General features: G+C 39.5%; 1 protein-coding gene and 1 long non-coding RNA gene across 7 annotated transcripts in view; one reads left to right on the top strand and one right to left on the bottom strand.

Moving 5' to 3' along the window:
• LOC122461985 overlaps positions 1–1444 on the top strand; it is a 12842-nt gene extending 11398 nt beyond the window's left edge. Inside the window, exon 4 of the long non-coding RNA XR_006284298.1 lies at positions 87–1444. This is a non-coding gene — a long non-coding RNA (uncharacterized LOC122461985). The remainder of the gene's footprint in view (positions 1–86) is intronic.
• The window catches only part of ADAL (adenosine deaminase like), a 27483-nt gene extending 5250 nt beyond the window's left edge, over positions 1–22233 (bottom strand). Inside the window, exons 1-11 of one of the 6 annotated variants that reach the window (XM_043523942.1) lie at positions 22067–22233; positions 17666–17796; positions 16202–16262; positions 15253–15340; positions 14132–14213; positions 11159–11285; positions 9752–9832; positions 8204–8339; positions 7532–7621; positions 7048–7148; positions 5540–5595 (exon numbers count right to left, since the gene is read on the bottom strand). In XM_043523942.1, the coding sequence (XP_043379877.1) occupies positions 7614–7621; positions 8204–8339; positions 9752–9832; positions 11159–11285; positions 14132–14213; positions 15253–15340; positions 16202–16262; positions 17666–17796; positions 22067–22126 (774 nt within the window). In that variant the 5' untranslated portion in view covers positions 22127–22233 and the 3' untranslated portion in view covers positions 5540–5595; positions 7048–7148; positions 7532–7613. Of the gene's footprint in view, positions 1–188; positions 6644–7047; positions 7149–7531; positions 7622–8203; positions 8340–9751; positions 9833–11158; positions 11286–14131; positions 14214–15252; positions 15341–16201; positions 16263–17665; positions 17797–18379; positions 18557–20925; positions 21081–22066 lie in introns of those variants that run through there. The other 5 variants (XM_043523941.1, XM_043523940.1, XM_037909995.2 and 2 more) reach the window with 5 other exon arrangements.

Here is a 22233-nt window from a genome sequence, read left to right as displayed (position 1 = left end):
ATTTTCCATTGAGTAAATTTGTAAAAACTGAGTTGACACAATCTTCCTACTTCACATGAGCTGTATCTGCTTTATGTCTTTTGCAGTGTGCGACCGATTCAGTCTCTGGGCTAGTTAGAGGAAAGGACAGAAGAAAATGAAGCCCAAACAGATAATCGCAGCTACTGTGTCCTTCCTGTTTCACTCACCTGCCAGTACAAATCCAGGGTGCCTTCCTAGGTGTTGTCTACTGTAGCTTCTTTCCTTCATCTGCCATGAAAAACATTCAGTCAATGAGAAGGAGTGTTGATTTTTACTTCTTACAGTACCTTTTAAAAATTAACCATAAGAATATTTAATATAGAAAGATATACAGCAAAGAGTAATTAGATTGGTGTGACACAACTGTCCTATATCTGCAGTCTCCCTTCCATGCCTGTTGGGGAATTGTTATAATTTTTAATGTGAGCCAAAGTATCTTACATTTTATACAGCACCTTTCATCCTAAAGTGCTGCCCAAACAGTATACAGAATACTCCACTTTAATGATATCACTTACTTGCATATCCCGCATATCCATGTAAGGGTTCTTCACTGGCCCAGTTGGATTCCTTGTATTATTCAACTTAGCTATATTCACCTAGCTGTATTCAAAACTGAGGTCCAAATGCTGCTTGTTACAATGTAATCACTTTGGATGACTGAACAATCAGGATACTAGTCAAACTGCACCTATTTATCCATTATGCTCTTAAAGACGTGACAGTTCATATGCATGACAGAATGGGTGAAAAGCTATATCTCCTGTTAGCACAGCATCTTGCATGTGCAGTGGATGGTCATAAAAAAAAGCCCTGCTTCTAGTATCACAGTCTATATAGACGCTCAAGCCCTCTCCTTACATTATACATGGATGCATGGAACTTCCTGTCATTCCACGTAAATATCTAGTGGAGGAACAAGACTTCCATACTGCCAAGTGGCGCAAGATACTAGAGCAGTTATAGTGATACAGCAACTGGGAGTTCAAATTTTATTAGACCCAAGCTTAAATCCTTAACTTTTTTTAAAGATTGATTTGTGTGTATGTTGAGACTAGGATAAAAGGATTTTTTTTTAAATGTAGATCCAGGGAATCTGAGTATTTCTAAACTGGGGCACCAAATACTGAGGTCCGTGTTTAAAATGTACTCACTCCAGCAATACTTCTTACTGCAGTCCTCACTCCAGCTACACTCCAGTTGAAATCAAGGATCTCAGGATTCAGCCTCTACCCTTAGAGCACTAAGAATATGCACATCTTTTACATTTTAAAAGTTGCACATTTGTTATGTATAAACAACAACAATGAATACCAGTACTATCTGTAATACCGGAAATGGACAAGTACAAGGGAGGATGGAAGATGATATGGCAAAAAATATGATGCTTTCCCTGAAAAAGAACCAAATGCACTTAAACTATTTCGCGTATGAAAAATGAGTGCATTTAGAGAAGATCACAATATTGCAGTAGCATTAATGATAAGCAAGGAGATTTTATTAAACCATTTTCAAAACAAGGCTTGTGCTTCCAAGAAGATTCTCTCTGAGCATGCAGCGTCCCAAGATATCACCACAGTGCTTTTCACCATTAAAATCAATGAGAGTTTTGTTACGGACTTCAGTGGGAAGAGGACAGAGCCATAAATGAGTAGCAATAAAGATCGACAGAGTCAGACTGTAGTGAAATCCATCTCCTTCAATGATGTGGGTTTTTTTCCAATACAAAACAGATGCATGTGGAAAGTCCATCATCCACATTTAATGTCAACCTACACTGGATATGAATTTCACATACTTGTAGATCCCACGTTCCCAAGTGTAGTATAAATAGTTTAGATCTAGATATGGATGAGGTACACAATCACAAATATTCACACATCCTCATGGCAGGAACCATTCATTATTACGGGAGTGTGTGTTTAATTGTAACACACTAAGGCCCTGATCCTGCAACTTGTTCTGCACGGTCAGACCTTTGCATCTACATGGTGATCCATTGACTTCAGTGGAGATCCACGGGGATGCAAGCATCAACCCATGGAGAACAAGTTGTAGGATCGGGGACTTAAACATTAACTAAAACCAACATGACAATTCATACATGATTACCTCGGCTTTGCTTTAAAACAAAAGGCATATAGATTTTTATTCAAGTCTATTTTATTTATTTTTAGTGGAAAAAGCAAAACAAACAATTGGACTAATGGTTGTGTTGTTGGTTTTTTTTAACTTGGAAACAAAGCTAATTTGTATTTTAAAAGCCAGTTAGAGGGATCCAGCTAAAGGAGAGATTATACAAAGAGTTTGCCTCAGACTGGTAAGCCACTCTGCACAAAGAGGAATGGGAGGTGGAAAGAAAAACAAATTGAATACTGCTTGGGGAGTCCCATGGAATCCTACCCACTTCTAAAGGGTTGGAAAGAATTTGCTACATAGAAAATGGAAGGCTAGCTTCTGACCCTCACTGCGTTTTGCATGGACATAAGTGTGCATTGATCATCACAAAACTTAGCGTTTACATTCCACTTTACATGTTCAGAATGCTGCACAAACAAACAACAGACCCAAACAACCACCATGAGACAGATAGCATTTATCTCCATTTCACAGCCTGGAAAGCTGGGGCAGCAAAGTGAAGTTACTTGCCTAAGGCCATACAGCCAATCAGCTGCAGAGATGAGATTTACCCTCAGGACTTCGCAGCCTGTGACCCTTTGCTCTTTTCTCCAGAGCACCCCATCTCCGAGCAGCAGTTTTAATATACAGTAGAATCTCAGAGTTATGAAACCTCAGGAATGGAAGTTGTTCATAACTCTGATCAAAACACTATGGGTGTTCTTTCAAAAGTTTACAACTGAACATTACTTCATACAGCTTTGAAACTTTACTATGCAGAAGAAAAATGCCGCTTTTTTTTCTTTTAGTAGTTTACATTTAACACAGTACTGTACTTGCTTTTTGGGGGGGGGTGGGGAGTGGTTTGTCTCTGCTGCTGCCGGATTGTGTACTTCTGGTTCTAAATGAGGTGTGTGGTTGATTGGTCTGTTTGAAACGCTGATGTTCGGAACTCTGAGGTTCTACTCTAAAGTCATATGCTGTCTGGCTTGCCAGTGGGCACACAACCCCCACATAGCAATTTACACCGATTACTTGTACTTTATGGCTGGGGCACAACTGATCCCAATCATGGATGGCTGATAGGGTGCTAGGGGACTATTCACTAAAAACACATGAATCACGGCTCCTCACCCTAGATAGAGCTCTCTTTCCTTGACCTCAGGACTGGGGGATGTGGGAGCAGAATGCAGATAGGTCTTGATCTTCCCCACATACATATAACAGCAGCTACCTGAAAGTGGATCACAATAAACAACTAAATCCCTAGTTCAGAAGTCAGAGAGTGAGCTGCTCCTGCTGGGACACAGAAAAGAACTGGAGAGCTCAGCCAGGACAGCTCGTTCTATACAGAGCAGACGTCACAAAGCTGTGCTTGTTTCCTACATCCAGCTGCTGCTAGGAGGTCACATAACTGATTGCCTGAACTGACTTCTTAGCACATGAGAGGTAAGTATTCTCAGCAGAAAAGAACTATCCCTCTACTGGGTCACTCATTAGGCTTCATTCTAAATGACATAGCTGAGAAAGCTCATCCTGCCACATAAGCATTCTAACTCTATCTCCAGTTTTTATCATCATAAACCTTTTTCCAATTAGCTCAGCCACAACAACAAGTTGCCCTGACATCTAGAGACCAAGGACTGGTCTCTATTACTAGGCTTGTGGAATCTGAGCACATCACAAATATTTGGAGGCACAGTATTAGCCATCCCCATGACCGTTGCAAGATCTCCCCCTCCTAAAAAGATTTTTAAGGGCTCAATTGTCTGAGCACCTGGCAGCATCAGGCAGAGTAGATGTGACAATGATTGTTGACAGGGGCAACACATAACCCATATTAGTAGCCTTTTTACAAGATAAAAAAAAAAAAAATCATTACCAATGACAGTTCTCATGAGCCAACAAAAACTTGAAACAGCATAGCCAGTGACTTATCAAACAGATTGCCTTTATATCTTCAGAACTTTCAGTACGGTCTACTTTTATTAGCACTACAAAAAATGCAGTCTGTCATAGGCCATTAATAGTCTGGTCTCCTGAAACTCAGACAGCAGAGGGATTGCCTAAAGTAATAGGACCAAAGTTCTACATGGCGGAATCTCTTTCCTAATCTATGAAGTGAAATCCCAATTCCTAGTACAATTATTTAAATACTCACAAAACACAGTCTCTTAAGTGATATAGGAGTCACATATGGCAAGATTGTGTTGTCAGTGATACTTCTGCGAAGAGTGACAGATCTATCAATGCATAAATTAATAACACTGACAAAAACCACATCTCATTTCCCAAACTAAAGAGCTCCCTGTGGTGTCAAAACAGACATGGTATCACTTATTTATAAGGGATGCTTTCCTTATACTGATACAACTTCACATAATTTGCTGCAGAATTTACATGCCTCCAATCTACAAACCCTGAGCAAAAACAAAAGTAGTGGTTTTAGAAACACACAGCATCAAAAAAGCTATTTTTTGTTTAAAAAAAAAAAACAAATGGAAAGAAATAAACTTTAAATTGTAATAAAGCATTTTAAAAACAAAACCCCATAAACATGTCACATGGGTTGAATTTGTTTTTAGAATTTTTTTCTGCTTGCCAGTGTAATACAGAGACACTGTAACACACTGTTAATTCTGAGTGTGTCGATAGTGTAGTTCAGCTTGATTGTGTCAGCGTATTCATTAAACTACCCACAGAAAGCTTTGGTCAGACATCTATATCAGCAGAAACAGTTCTAATGTGTCTCTTAACTGAGTGTGAAGATCTTATTGACAAGTATTTTTTTCTCCCTGAGATTGTCCATATCTTTCTGCTCCATCAGCCTACTTAAGATTGATATAGAAAAACATATACATACTGCTTAGCACATTGTTGTTATGTGTGTATTATGTTCTTTTCCTACTCAACTTTATTTTGTTATGATTGTTCCAATATTTGTGATATTTTAACAGATTTCAGCAAAAAGTAATTAAAAAATTAGTTTCTCTACAGTGAATACGGTATTTAGTACGTGAAAAATCTGGAATTTTACTCACTGACTGACTTTTTCCAGACAAAGTGTGGAAAGGAACTTCTCTCTCATCCTGGTTAAATAACGGTCTGTTCCTGTAGCCCTTAATTCATATAAGCAGAGGCTACAGGACTGGGCCCTATGGTTGTATAAAAATTAAAAAGGCCAAAGACAGAATCTCTTAGGCAGATCATCCTTAATAATGGAGCTAGTATATTCAGTTTTCATCTATTTATAACTTTAGTTCAATTACTTAGTAGACTTGGTTTCAGTTTATGCCACTGTTCCCTTAGCTTCAATTTTACACTGTCTGAAGCAAAGATATAGTTGATTGATTCATAGGAGAGATCCCATATCTGTGATGGCGTCAGATTAAATGTTTTAGCAACCAGCTGGTACTCCTGAGACAGATCTGTTGCAAAGACACCTTTATCGTCAGTCTGGAGGGGGGTAAAAAAAAACAAACAAACAAACAAACAAAAAAACGAACAATCATTCAGTATGTCCAGCTTTGCAAAATAGGAAATTAATTTACGATCAGTTTCACAGTTTACTGTATTTCACAGTTTACTGCAGCTAGTACTTATTCTATCTTTTAAGTAAGTACTAACAGATAGAATAAATACTAGCTGCAGTAAACTGTGAAATACAGTAGGGTAAAACTGGTTGAAAATTAATATCAATATATCTCATCCAAAAATATCATATGCTGAATAAAGAAGGCTAAGTGAAAGAACAGTTCATTTCTAAAAATATATGATGTCTATAAAAACAGCCAGAGTCTTTGTGCTTTATTCTATGTCTCCTACTACAAATGGAGCACCCTTTCCAAACTAATCCATAAAGCTGCTCCTCCCGCTCCGCCTCAAGACCCACTTCTACCATGATGCCTACAGAGAAGTGATAATGGCTAGACAGAAGGTCTGTGGGGATTGCTGGCACTTATTTATATTTCAAAACAATTCTGATGATTCAGAACTATCAAGTTATTCACACGTGTAACTTATGTAAATGTGTGATCATACAACTGTTAATCTTTCCCCTTCCCTGTTCCGCCCCCACCCTCCCATACCCCTCTACCCTCCACCTACTAGCTGCACCTTGTCTTATATTAGAGTATTTATCATCAGGATAGGGTCTGTGTCATCCTGTACAACAGTGCCTAGTACAATGGGGCCCTGACTTCGATTATGGTCCTTGGCTGCTACCATAATACAAATGATAAATAATAACAATTAGATAAGTGTTGCCAGTTAAATGTTCAAGTTAGGATCGTTTACGGACTAAATTGGTCCCTGCTCCCTAATCCAGGGCTCTCATGTGGGTTATGAACCATGTGAGGAAGAGAGGTCCCTAAATTTACCTTACTTAACTTAGCCAATGTGATGTTTTCTACCATGGATGTTTTTATAGATGCTGGGAGCTGAGGTGCTTGGCATCTCACGGGATCAGGACTAATTACCTACAGGAGGAGTCCCATATTTTCCTCTGAATGCAACAGACACATAATTGAAATTACAAGGAAATAATAATTACAAGGAATCACAATTTAAAAATACAAATATAGGGGCTAAGACGTTCAAATGCAATGTTCCCTGGTTCATACCAAAACTTATATAGACCCCAAATTTAATGTAAATCAGACTTTTAATCTACTGGGATTTGCTTCTTCAATAAAAAGTAGAAGTTGAATTTTCCTAGATTTTTACAATATATTTCTCCCTAAACAGGGTATCAGATTTCTTATAAGTGAGGTCAGAGAAAGTCCTTGTCCCGTTGGCTCTTGTATAGATAGTAACAGGTATGTTTCCCTAACTTGGCTCCAGTGACCCAGTTTCCATGTTCTGTGTGGTCAGCATCTAAATGCATTCTGTACAATCAAAATGGCTTACACAAAGTACAGTAGGGTGGCCCATGTTGTACCAGTATCCAAAATGGTGTTTGTCACAGGAAGGTACAGTCTGACTTTTGAAGTTTGACGTCATGCAAAGTTCTAAGTGATAAAAGGAAAAACTCTGAATTAAAAGAAAAAAACAAGGATATGTACAGAACCAAAAATATGATCTTTGGGTAGACTAATGGACACATTTCAATCCATAGCTAAATAGTTCAGTGTTACCCGGGGGTTTTTTTTCTTTTTTTTTTAAATGTGTGGTGATTCACGACATTTACAATATATTGTATATCCCAACTAAAAACATATTCAAACACGGGACCAAAATGTTCATGTGTGCACACATGAAAATACCTGGATTTATACAGTCAAATGGATGGTTAGGTGCACAGTTCACTGGTTGTGCGCCAAATTTGAAGAACTGGTGCACAAGCACAGACACCACATGCACTGCCCAACAGGGTTATGTTTTGATTTTCTACCTTCATCTGAGACAACCATTATTGGCCACTGCCAGCGGCATGATATCTGACTGGACACATCAATGCTCCAGTATCACAATTCTTATGTCCCTATGTATTTGAAGCAGATATAAAACTTTCAACAGTCTACACAGATGCCACTAAATCCTTTTACATCGCCTTAAAATAAATTTCACTATACAAATTACTAAGGTGTAGTTTATTGATATTAACCATGTGGCAACAAATGTAAACACATGGCAATTTTGTACTATTTTAATGTTCCAGATCTCTGTTTCCTGTTGCCGTTTTCCCCACTATTTGTTGATTCTACACCAAGGACTGGCATTAAACTGCTAAGAAGCACCACTATTGAGAATAGTGTATGACAATGTGTGTGTATATTGAAATATATGCATATAAAATACCTAGACATTTAATTAATGGCACTCAGTAAAAATGTTTAAAAATATTCTATGACCAATGTTATTTTAAATGAAAAGCAGAAGCATTAGTAAAACATCATCTGTATCAGTTATTTTCTCACCGTATCCATATATTTCCACATCACAAATATCTTTCCATATTTATTTCTGGGAGATATAAATCTACTCAGACTTACTGAATCATTTGCAAGATACAATGTATCAAAGCCTGAGGGCTACCAAGCGATTTTCTTATCTTCTTGCTTACCTATAGGTATGTGATTCTGTCTAACAAGCTCCACAAGGTCCTCTGAACTTGTTGTAGAGCTGAGAAATGTACCATGTCCAATTCTGTCGGGAGGTAAGCCAAGAAGAATTTTGGTCTCCTCTTCTTTATCTGGGATCTAAAACAGAATACACCCCACCATGCACAGAGTCTGTAACGGCACTATACTGCAGCTGAATAATCAAAGTCCTACATCAGCCCCAGATCAGATCTGGGTTTTTGTATTTGTATATTTTATCAACAAAGAAAATGAGAAATAAACGTGTGTGTTAATTAGTATTAGTTATTATGCTTTGGAGAAGGAAGAGATGCAGGAACTGGAAGATGGAAGTGCACTCATTGGAAAACGGATAAAAGGACAGATTACATTAGTTATTTGCACTTCTGAAATACTTTTGATTGGAGGACCTCAATTTTCTTTACAAACCTTAATGAAATAAGCCTCAACTACCTTGTGAAGGAAGGTTACAGTTATCTCCAATGTACAAATGGATAAACTGACTGCAGAACAGAGAAGTTACACAATAAGACAGAGACAGAAAGAAGAAGGTGAGGCACTCGGAAGCACATTTTCAGAGCACTGCACAAGAGTTCGATGCAAAAAACTCATTAATAATATCAGCCTTCATTTCCTAAAGGCACTACTTCTTTCAGAAATTAGAAGGTTTTCATTATTCATCAGGCCTGCTAAAACAAACTCTAGGTCGATCTTCAATGTTAGAGATCATACTCCAAATTCTCCTCGTCTCACATACACAAACAGCTAAAAATGTCAACAGAACTACTCATGTGAGTAAAACAGGTGCATAACAAGATCTACTATATGATATTCCAGATATACTTCAGGTAGGTGACAATGGATCAGTCAATATATGTGTAAATTTCAAATACAATAAATTACAGCCAATAGTTCCTCCAATAATCCTTAATGAACAAGGCTTAGTCATGCTCTTGAATCAGGGTTTTCCCTATGATACTGAGGTCCTATTTGTTTCCATAATTTAATAAATCATGTAAGGACCTTGCAGGTTTAAAGGCAGAGTTTGTTATGTTACTGGCATTCCTTCTGTGGTTCTCAACATTTATTGTATTATATCATTTACTGGATTGATCTATCCAAAATTAACACAGAATTCAAAACTGACAATAGCACCATTGAAACATTTCTTGTGACATCATAAATCACAGGAGTGGAGCCTGCATGGTTCTCTGGTGGCCTGTAACACCCCTAGAAAGGTAGGAGAGATTTAGTCAAGGTTACTTGACTAAGTTGGTTAGGTGGTTGGGTTTTGATTCTTTGGGGGGTTTTTCCCTTCAAAATATATATATGTATTTTGAAGGGAAAAACTCATATATATATGAGTGTTTACTTTAAATTTCTCTTTCCTAACCCCATCTCTTCAAAATGCCATAAACTAGCATTACTTCGACCTGAAAAACTGAAAATCCACAGACGTTACTTTTAGTTACAATAGGTTTTTATTTAAAGGAGGCTGCAGAAAAAAGTTAGCGCAGACATTAAGAATTTACCTCTGAAAGATGCAATGCCAGTTTCAGTCCTGCCTTTTTTGCTTCGAAAAGGGGTTCAAAAAAATCTTTGCCATGTCCTGCCTTGAAGAAAAATCCAAACAAAAATGCATGATTAATCAGGAGGTATTTTTTATTGAAACCTTTCCAATTATACAATCATGATGAAGTTTCAGATTATTAATATAATTCATTCAAAAGCAGTTAATTTTAATCATTTTTCTTTTGCTATCCCATATAATCAAATATAGTGAATCAATTTTTTTCACCTCAATTTGAGAACTATATTCTTCAACCTCTTTTCTTTTCTTTATAACAGCAGCATATTAGGTGCTTGCATTTTATGTCTGTCTACATGACCCTGCAGTTCAGACTATGGGATGTGAACTGTAGTGCACACTGGCATGTTGCACTGTAACCCACCAAGTGAATGCTGAGGATGCAAACTAAAAGACACCTACTGCAATTCACACCCCCATAGACCAAACTGTGGGGCCTTGTAAACCAGCCTTAGTTCTCATTTTGTGTCTATTCTCAGTTTACTCAAAATGCCTCCACCCCAATCAATCTGATACAATCAGAGCAATGTGGTAGTAGATGCTTTCCTGGGCTCAGAAGTTGCTTTTAAGTTCCCTTTTTTGATAATTGTGTATCATTTTGTACATTTTCAATTTTTTGACAGACAGGTGTTATCTTCACACCATGAATATGAGCAAGACATTTAACCAAGAACCAGCAAGTTTACTGACTGACTATATAGGGGAAACAGTGCAACTGACTACAGACAAATTGCTATTAAATGTACAAGTAAACAGTGAGACAATAAAGAGAAATGTATTTCCCTAATCATTTTCAATTCAGCAAATGTTACTAGTAACAACACATCAGTGTGTTTATTTTAGTTGATGGTGTCCTTTATATAAAGGGCAGTTGTTAAGAACCAAAACAACTTTCTGTCCAACCCCCTCAACTCCTTCATACATTCCAAAGTCAAGTAAAATGACTAAAAATAGGATTTGCCAGGCAAGAACCATAATTCCAAGTACTACTGTGACTATTACTACCTGTTCTTCTGTCTTTAGATTGTGTGCTTTCTTTTATGTTTGAAAAACACCTTACACAACATTGTGGGTACTATTTAAAAGAAATTATATAATAATATAGCAACAACATTCTGCCTTCAGTATTGGCCAATAACTGGTACTTCAGATGAAGGCAAAGCACTCCAAAATGCATCTATACCCATTTATACAATATTTTAGATGGGGGGAAATAATCGTTCCTAACCCTTGCTGTGAACAGTTAATGCCCCCAAAGGAAAATTATCCAAAGCACTAAAAGTAAAAATAAAATTTGATACTATGATCATTACAATGATAAAAGTACCCATCTTCAAGGAAAATAACTTACGGTGGGATCACCACTGAGGTCAAGCCCTACCACAATCCCATCGGTGGAAAGGAGGAACTCTTCAGCAAGTTTAACAGTTTGCTTGGCCACGGTAGGTCCACCTCTTCTATCTATTGCTATTAAAAACCTAGAATAGAGATGTACACCTTACATTAAATATGAACAGTGACAGCAGGTGAAGGACAAAGAAACAATCTACTACCAGCAAAAGCAACACTGCACTCAACTTAAATAGCAATTGCTTCTTTTGTCACAACTGTTATTGTAAAGCTCTGATGGCACGTAACAGGGTAAGTATGCGTGTACAGAGAAGCACACAACAATACCAGTGCACCACGCTGTTATCACAGCGGCTGAATGACACATCTCTAATGCCCATGTGCATACCCGCTCTAATTCCAGCATTACATTCATGACATCTCCCTTCCAGCCATACTGGCTCCACTCTAGAGGCAAAAATGTAACACTGAAACAAAAGTTTGGGCTTATATAGCTGAACACAAGGAGCTAGAACTCAACCCTCACTTGGGATAAACTGATTTTCTTTCAATAATTTTATTGGCATGGTTTGGTTCTTCCTTTTTCATAAAACCAAAACAACTTTTTCCAAGCCCTGGGAAAGGAAAGATCTGGTAAGCTGCATCTCCAGAGAAGGACCTCTAAATACTTCTTAAAAAACATACATCATCTCACATAAGACACAGCATAGAGTTCTCCTGTCCTCTGGACAGGCAACATCCTTCCAGCCACTGCCTATACTGCATCATGTCCCAGTCTGGCTACTAGCCTGCACACCAAAGTTCTAACTTTCATATATCAACTCTTTCTCTGAAGCTACTACCAATGCTGTTTTCTGGATTAGCCAGCAAGACATGCCAGCTCAAACAATTCAGCCCCTCCCTTCCACAAAGAGCCTAGAATTTGACCTCTGCAACACCCTACATCTCAGGCATAGGCAAAAGATATTAAGGCCAATCCGTAAGATACTAAGGAACCTCCTAACTGGCTGTACAAATGCTGACCACTGTGACATAGTATTATATTGTTATGATGTAATGTATACAAATGATACATGTATCTTAATTCACATTTATATCTAGTTTGTTATTATTACTCCTCTACTATTAAGAGGCGCAATATATTTTGCCAGAAAAACCAAAAAAACTTTATGGTCCAAATTTTCAAAGGCAATATGTAGCAAACAGAAAAATTTTGGAGTGCAAAAAGTTAACTGTGTTCACACATAAGTGACCCTGTGGGGGATGCAATTACTCATTCAGCCTGCAACAATGTGGATTTCTGCAGGTGCACCACTGCAACCCTCTTTGAGAAGGTAGCCCTATACCTTAGATAGTTTACAGAAGGCCCACAAAAGAAGTCAAGAACTAAGGACAACTTTTCAGAGCAGATTTTTAACCTGTATTATTAGTTTCTTGCAAAAATTAATTTTCTATTTCCCACAGAGGAAAGCTGGATCCCTAACTAGTGGCTGTTTATCTTCTTCGGGTTTCCCACCATTTAGTTATCAAGTTTCTGACTTATAAACAATTCTGAGAGGTTTTAATAAACTCATTTTGTTATTGGTTCATGTTTTTTGAGTTTCTCTTAGATTTTTCAATTCTCAAAAACAAGTGAAACTCAGAAGAAAATTGTACATGGTAACCAGTGCTCCTGCATATAACTACACAGGTGCTGTTTGCACAGTATGTGTTTTTTCCTACATCAACTTCACTGGGGTGGGTTGGTCATTTTAAAATAATTCAAACTTTTCAAAAATTGTCCAATATATTTGTAGTTTTTATTTGTTTATGGTCAGTAGTTTTCTGTTTGTTGATTTTTTGTTTGTGGGTGTTTTTTATTTGTTTTAAAGAGGAACAAAACTGCCGAAGGTTTGTACATGATAAAAGTCTGACAGGCCATTTCACAGGCCATTTCACTTTTGATAGCTGGTTTAAAATTCAAGTTTATATTATCTGTTAAATTACTAATAGAAACTTCAGTGTCTTTCTAAGGCCTGATCTACACAGTGTCATTGTACCAGTATAACTAATTTGGTAGTGGGTTGATTTTTTTAACCAAACTAGTTAAACCAGTACAACTCTTCATCTGGATACAGTTATGCAAGTAAAATGGTGCCCTATACCCATGTAGTACACCTCTATCCCAATATAACGTGGTCCTCAGGAGCCAAAAAATCTTACCGCCTTATAGGTGAAACCGCGTTATATCGAACTTGCTTTGGCCTCGAGCATTTCCGTTATTAATAGTCAGAAAATCATTTTTGTTAGAACTAACATGGTGTATGCAGTAAATAAATCTGTTCTACAATGGCTAAATTGTATCTCCTTTTTTTAATTACAACAATTATTTTATAAGCTTACTTAAAAGATACAGTGTATTAACAACACAGGTACTAAACACTGCTAAATGCAACCATGTGGGCTAGGTTTCATCATACATCAATCGTTTGATCTACGCGTAATGCTTAGGAAAATGCAAAATTCACATAAAATATCAGAAAACGCTTTTAATTACACATCTTTACAAACTGTTGTAAAAAAGGATTTTGGTATTTTAGCAAATAGGAGCATGGGCCACTTTGTCACTTCGCCAGCTACATTATACGTAGATTGTTAAGTAATATGAACTGTTAACTATTAAATAGTTTGAAAGCATTTTGGAGATGGGAGTTTTTTACTTATAGAAAAGGTTAAAATGAAGCTAAAAATGGTAAAGTACTCATGTTTTAGAGACACTGATAAAATAGTAAATACCTTTTTTTGGTGTACAAGATGCTTTCTTATTTAAGATGCACCCCTTAAAAAATATTTAATTTTTAAAAAAAACTTTAAAAAGTCAAAAATCATCCAGTTTCTATATAAATTCCTCCCCGGCATTCATGATCTGTAAACCTCGGCTAAGCACTAGGTTCATAACAAAATCCCAGATCAGAAGATTTTCACGTTATTTTACCTGACATCTATATCCAAATCCTCCTCTTTACACTGTTTTATTCCTTCAAGTACAGCTTCCACGTATGCCCTTTTGGTCATACCTATAAAACACACACACCAGCATAAGCACATCTGATCTGAGTAGATATAAGCGGACTGATTATAAAAAGTTAAGTTTGATAAAATCCTAGACTGACCATGAAAATATTTTTCATTTTACCTCCCCCCCCCTTTTACTCTTTGATCTTATATTTTATTTGCACGTTGGGATGGTAGTTTCATTCTCCATCTTGATTTTATTCTGTGATTTTACATTTTGTATAGGGCTGGTTTTACCAACAAATGTAATTTTACTTTGAGGCCTCCCTTTGGATTTTGTTTGCTCTGAGTTTGTGGAGAAAAGAAAAATAACTTTACAGAAGAGTCTAACAATAGGGTTTCCTGATGCACCACTGAAATATTTGTTTAAAAACAATAAAAAGATTAAGAGAAATAAGAAAGAAAATGTAGCAGCTATTACAAGAAACAAAACTACAGTAAGGCTATGTCTCCACTACAGCCTATGTCACCATAATTTGTGTCACTCCAGGGTACGAATAAAATACCCCCCGAGTGACGTAAGTATACTGACATAAGCACTTGTGTGCACTGGATAGTGAAGCTATGACAGGAAAGATTTTGGCTCAATATGTAATTCCCTCCCACCCACCCACCCCCAAAATCTTACTAAAAGGAAAATTTTATCCACATTATCATTTTCATTATTCAGTTCACTGCAAATAATTATATTTATAACACTGAACATACATATGTGCATGTATTTTTTTATTTATATTTTTATATAAATATATGGGTTGGGAAAAAAATCACCCAGGGAGCAATTCCACTGGTTTCAATGAAATTACAAGAGGAATTTGCCACTATATGAAAGATTTGACAGTGGGACATTCACTGATTTGTTTCTAAATCTGTCACATTTACTGAAACAACTGGATTTCAAAAGTGACTCCAGCAGTTATTTACATGTCAGCCATAATTCACTAGGTACTATCCAAACCATATTGTTAATATTAACTTTATAATGTGAGAGGTTCTATAATATAATCTGGAATACTAATTAAAAGTCAGAACACTTTGTACCAGTGCCATTTTCTTCTCTAGGTGTGCTCCTTAACTCCAGATACTTGACCCCATCAGCAGCAAATTCTTTAATAACTTCTTTAGTTACCTGGTTAAAAACAGCATATACAATATTTTGAAATTAAAGATTTATAATTTGTTACACTGGATGACTCAAAGATAAAGACATGCATGTAAGCTTTCAGTGTGAAACATGGAAATATAGTTACATAATATTAATAGGAGTTGTTGTTTAAATCCCATGGTGTTTACATTTCTGTCCAGTTTTATCAGGGTATCAAAGCTGCTCTGGCCAATGGGGATTTCAGTGGCAATGTGCTGACACAGTACCTCCCTCCACTGCCCTACCAATGGCAATGACCTCTTCCTTGGCAATCCTGACCACCTGGAGGGTTGTACTGGCCGCCTGAAACCCCATCTGGAGAGGAAACGTTCACAACACTTTGCACCACTCCGCACCCTGAGATACGCTTTCCCACCAGCAGATCTCCCTCTCTGTGCTGGACCCAGAAGTGAACATAGTACAGCTCTAGTAAGGAACTCTGCATATACATTGAGACAAAGAAGTATTAGGAGACTCTGCTAAATTAAAGCATAGGTAAATATGAATGGATATCACATTCATAATTGATTATCAGTTCAGTCATCTGAGAGCACAGACTGACTTCCAATATTGGTAGCTCACTGCTCTGAAGGAAAAAAAATGAAAATGTCAGTTACGTAGAATCTGACATTTCTAAATTCTCACTTTTTACAGAAATATTTTTTACATGCCATTGACTAATGTATTACTGAATCTCTGAGCTCAATAATTTACAGTCAGCTCCATTTGGCATTTACACACTGGGCACAGATACAAGTGCAATAACTTTTCTTGCTACCTTTGCAAGGAGTTGTTTTTGAAAGAGAAATGCTCTGATTTTTTAAAACAAAGCCTTGTACAACTTACCAGTAATATATCTTCGGTCCTATTGGTAATCTGATGAATGATATTAAACATCTGAAAACATCTACAACAAAAAAGTTAAAAGGCTAAGCATATAAAAGTGTGCTGGTGTGATGAGCGTTCCCACTTGCAAACCCATACCTGAATAACATGTATTCACTGGCTTTCTTGCGGCACAGACTGAATCATCATAATTGTCCTTTCTGGCCTTAAAAATTATTAATTCAGTAGCGATTAAATGTAGAGCATGTATAGTGTAAAGCATTTACTAAGAATCTTTGTTTGCCTATGTGTTAAATTACTAGCTATATTTGCCCAACTAGGAAATCTTGCTTGACTGGATTTTCTCTAAAGAGCCCAGGCTCTCTGTAAATATTTTCAATCATCTGATTAAAAGGAAAACAAAATTAATAAGAAAGATTACAAGGGATACATGTTCCATTTGCACACAAGAAAGAAGTGACTTCACAGATTTAAGAAATGAAAAAACTATCTTCTCCTAAGGATATTTTTAAAAAGTAATAATTTTCTTAATGATGTTAAAATATGATGAAATTACATTTACAAATTACAAAAAAAAACAAACCCCAAACCTTCAATTTTAATTATGTTTTCTACAGCCACACAGTGCAAGCTTACAGATTCTACTGGTTTCAATGTATTCATAAAGGACCGGGGGGGAGGGGGGGGGGGGGAGAAGTGGGGAGAATTAAGGTTGTAATTTATAGATCGGGATAGGCAAACTACGGCCTGCATGTCAGATCCGGCCCCTCAGGGCTTTGGATCCGGCCCGCAGGATTGACCCCCGTGGTGCCGCAGGCCCCGCGCCGCGGGTTCCATGCATTGCTCTTGCCTCCAGGCACCGCCCCCCCGCAGCTCCGATTGGCTGGGAATGGGGAACCGCAGCCAATGGGAGCTTTGGGGGAGGTACCTGGAGGCGTGGCAAGGGCAGCGCATGGAGCCCTGTGCCCCCCCTCCCCTGGGGGCTGCGCAGGGACATGGTGCTGGCCGCTTCCCGGAGTGGCGCCGCGTGGGGCCAGGGCAAGTAGGCAAGGAGCCTGCCCTGGCCCAGGTGAACACAGCTGCCACCACCAGGCTGGAGCCTGAACCCCTCCTGCACCCCATCCTCCAACTCCCTGCCCTAATCCCCCTGCCTGCAACTCGTACCCCTCCTGCACCCCAACTCCCTGCCCTGAGCCCCCTGCTGCACCCTGAGCTCCCTGCACCGAGCTCCCTCCCAACAGTCTACACCCCTCCTGCACCCCTGCCCTGAGCCCCCCATATACCCCGTACCCCTCCTCTGCTCCAATCCCTTGCCCTGAGCCCGTTCCTGCACACTGCACCCCCTACCACACCCCGCACTCCCTTCCGTACCCCAACCCTCTGCCCTGGCCCTGCACACAATTTCCCCACCCAGATGTGGCCCTCAGCCCAAAAAGTCTGCCCACCCCTGTTATAGATACTCACTCTTCTAAAGTCCTTTTCTTCCCCTTGTCAATCACTGTCATTCCATTATGGATTTGAAGATATGGTTTCTGGGCCACAAGTTTCTTCATAGTAACAGAACTGATGGAGCCATTCAAGTGGGCGTGGAGCTCCTATGTTATAAACAAATCAAGAGGAGTGGACGGTATATTTAATTTCAGTTAGATTTCAGGGTTTTTTTTTCTTTTATGTTGTATTGCTTTTTTATTAGAAGGTTGAAAATAAAAGATTTCCTGACCAATCCTGTCTCTGCATTTGGCAAATAATGACTATTTTGACTTGGGTTTCTATATGCCGGTGCCCCAAATGAGATTGTCTTATTTACTTCTCATTGGGAGCATTAGCAGTGATATCAGCAAGAATGTAGGTGCCACTGTGAAGAGTGTTAAAGTCTCAGTTAATTACTGTAGTGGTACACCTTGGGGGGTGGAGGGAAAACAGATCTTACTTTTTAAGATTTTAAAAATAATTTAGAACATGAGCACTATTCCTTACTCAATTTTATAACCGGTCAAATCTGGGCCTAAACTGGTTCATCGTCTTTTTAATTAGACTAAAAAAGCAGCATTTTTTCGACCCAGACGTATTCTTCCTTTTCTCTTAAGAGCACATAAAAGCATAGTGAGCTCTCACTTCCCTCTATAATCAGAAAACAGAATTAGCAATTGAACTGCACTCCTTGAATTTAGAACTCACGACTTGTTCCAGCCTCTCTCTCGAACCCAATCATCCTTTACTCAGCTCCACACTTCATTAAGCATCACCCTCTTCTCTGTCCCTTCTCACAATCTTGCTGCCCATCATTTGGAATAGTCTTCTTGTGTTGCTCCATCTTACTTCAAAATTTGTCTGCAAAATACCTAGCTTGTTCCACACATCTTCACTCTCCTGCCCCTCCCCTTTTAGCACCTGTTTTTATTAGGGCAAAAACTGGCAAAATGTTTTCACAAAATGCTTGACTGATAAATATGATGAAATTTTTACTATCGCTGTAAAATACTTAAAAATAATATAATACTAAATGTACAATAAAACATAGAAGGGGTGATTGTCAGAAGTGCTGAGCAACCACAAGTCCAATTCATGGGAGCTCTTGCTACTTACCACTTCTGGAAATCAAGTCCAGAAACTCTAATACTAATAAAAGGCATGCCTGTTCCACATACCATGCCAATTAAACTCCTTGCAGAATTCACTATGAGAATCTGTCACCCACAAAAAGACAAGACACTTTGCAAGGATGCCTTCAAAACACCTTTTTTCAATGGAAGCATCAAAATGTAGAGAAAGTGTCAATATCTGTTTTGGATCATGCACCTGTGCCAATTTTAATGAATAAACACTCAAATAGTAGACGTGAAATTTGTTGTACATGACTCCAGAATTGTTGAGCAGATAAGAGTTCCAGGAACGTGTAGCTATGATAGCAGGAATGTGCCAGACCACACCCTTTAGAACGTAGCAAAACCTGTTATCAGAATCAGACTTATAGAGGTGGCCTCAGGGAAAAAAAATAAAAGCAAAAAAAAGGAAATATGTTGATTTGCTTGCAACAGTCCTTGAAAAATAATTGAATGGAGTCAGGCAATACAAAAATTTTAAAAATTTTGTCGGTGGTGGAAATCAATTGAGTACTTTTGGACAAATAAACATGACACAATGGATTGTATTACAGCTTGTTAGGAACCCAAGAGCTGTTTGCTTGAATCTTTTCCTTGATAAATGGGCAGAAATTCCTTTTGTGCAAATACACTGCCAATAAAGACCTACAGCTTATCAGTTTTGTCCTCATCCTCAACTTGCAGTTATGCTTTTAGTAGCTCTACAATGCATTCGATCTGTAGGCTGCTCTTACAGGTGGTTGCTGTAAAAAGTGTCACAGCACACTATTACTAAAAATGCTTACTTTCTCATTTTATCATATAATTATAAATCAATTGGAAAATAAATACAGTACTTACATTTCAGTGCATAGTATATAGAGCAATATAAACAAGTCATTTCATAGAATATGAGGGTTGGAAGGGACCTCAGGAGGTCATCTAGTCCAACCCCCTGCTCAAAGCAGGACCAATCCCCAACTAAATCATCCCAGCCAGGGCTTTGTCAAGCCTGACCTTAAAAATCTATAAGGAAAGAGGTTACCTAGGGAGGTGGTGTAATCATTCCAGTGCTTCACCACCCTCCTAGTGAAAAAGTTTTTCCTAATATCCAACCTAAACCTCCCACACTGCAACTAGAGACCATTACTCCTCATTCTGTCATCTGCTACCACTGAGAACAGTCTAGATGCATCCTCTTTGGAACCCCCTTTCAGGTACTTGAAAGCAGCTACCAAATCCCCTGTCATTCTTCTCTTCCGCAGACTAAACAATCCCAGCTCCCTCAGCCTCTCCTCATAACTCATGTGTTCCAGTCCCCTAATCATTTTTGTTGCCCTCCGCTGGACGTTTTCCAATTTTTTTCACATCCTTCTTGTAGTGTGGGGCCCAAAACTGGACACAGTACTCCAGATGAGGCCTCACCAACGTCGAATAGAGGGGAACGATCACGTCCCTCGATCTGCTGGCAATGCCCCTACTTATACATCCCAAAATGCCATTGGCCTTCTTGGCAACAAGGGCACACTGTTGACTCATATCCAGCTTCTTGTCCACTGTAACGCCCAGGTCCTTTTCTGCAGAACTGCCGCCTAGCCATTCGGTCGCTAGTCTGTAGCGGTGCATGGGATTCTTCCGTCCTAAGTGCAGGACTCTGCACTTGTCCTTGTTGAACCTCATCAGATTTCTTTTGGCCCAATCCTCTAATTTGCCTAGGTCCCTCTCTATCCTATCCCTACCCTCCAGAGTATCTACCTCTCCTCCCAGTTTAGTGTCATCTGCTAACTTGCTGAGTGTGCAATCCAAGCCATCCTCCAGATCATTAATGAAGACATTGAACAAAACTGGCCCCAGGACCGACCCTTGGGGCACTCCACTTGATACTGGCTGCCAACTAGACATGGAGCCATTGATCACTACCCGTTAGTCCGACTATCTAACCAGCTTTCTATCCACCTTGTAGTCCATTTTCTGTTTGACATTTTAGTTTGTACTGACTTCACTAGTGCTTTTTTAGGTAGGCTGTTGTAAAACTAGGCAAATATCTAGATGAGTTAATGTACCAGCCCCTGGAAGACCTCTGCATACCCCAAGGAATCACTTCACCTACAGGGAAAAGGGTGAAGGACAGGAACTGCTCACCCTGTAAAAGTGGCAGGAGAAGCGACTCCACAGCAGAGCTGCAATAGTTCACTTGTGTAAAACACGAAGTGAGCATGGTTGAGAGAGACCCCCAAGGACCTATATGCTGGTGCACCAAGGATACGGCACCATTGCGGGGGGCTGAGCTCCTCTTGTCTCACCCCAATTCTGTTGCAAGTGACCAGAGGCAAAGAGGGCAGATTTACTCCTACAGGCACAAGAGTAGCCAGAGTGAAGCAGACTACATATAGTCCAAATAAAGATGGAAAACACTCACATTGTGAAGAATCGAATGGTCAATGTGAGTCATTTTTTTTTTCTTAAAGGCAGTACAACTAGCCGCATCTTTAAAGAAAAGTGTTCGTGCAATGTGACAGCCTGGGTTCAGGAAAACAACTAGGGAAACCAAAAAAGGCTGCAGCCCTTAATCTGTATGTTTTCTCAATTGCAATCTCTCTACAGAGCTCCCAGCACAAGAACCAAAAGGTGCTGGCTGATTTTCTGGGGTGCCTGCCTCTCCTCAAACGTAGGTGCTTTACAAATGAGGAGATTTTACATGAGCAGGGCTACTGCCCAAGCCACTCTGTGGATGAACTCTCACTGCTCACCCACCCCAGTTAGAAGAAAGGTGACTTGCAGACCCAGCCCAGCGTAGCATTGAATGCTGTCAAACCCTATTCCAGGGGTTCTCAAACTGGGGGTCGGGAGGTTACTACCGGGGGGGGGACGGGACTCGCGAGCTGTCAGCCTCCACCCCAAACCCCGCTTCATCTCTAGCATTTATAATGGTGTTAAATATAAAAAAGTGTTTTACTTTATAAGGGCGGGGGGGAGATCACTCACACTCAGAGGCTTCCTGTGTGAAAAGGGTCACCAGTACAAAAGTTTGAGAACCACTGCCCTATTCCCTGCCGTGCAAGCGGGGAGGAACACAAAGGATGCATAATGTGGGCTGCTGGTCTATCATCACTGCACCCAGCCCAGCGCATTCCCCAGCGAGGGCAGCGAGTAGGCAGCGCTGGAGTGACTCCGGCAGCTGCACGGGAAGAACCAGCCCAGCCGCGGGGAACGTGGAGAAAGGGGAGGTGGCCCGGCCCCGCGGGAAGAACGCCCGACCCTGCGGACCTGACGCAGCTCTCACCACTTTAGGAAGCTCCCTGTAAAAGCGCAGCTGCCGCTCGCCATCCGCGCCGGACGCCATAGTGCCTGCTTGGCAGCGGGAAGAGACGTCACGCGGCTGCGTCACGGCTGCGGACTCCGCCGCTCTTCCCCCGCGCACCGGGCCCCTCGGGCAGCGCGCGCATCCCA

Source organism: Chelonia mydas, chromosome 10 (assembly GCF_015237465.2).
Source record: "Chelonia mydas isolate rCheMyd1 chromosome 10, rCheMyd1.pri.v2, whole genome shotgun sequence".
Lineage (NCBI taxonomy): Eukaryota > Metazoa > Chordata > Testudines > Cheloniidae > Chelonia > Chelonia mydas.
This window is presented reverse-complemented; position numbering and strand designations above follow the sequence as displayed.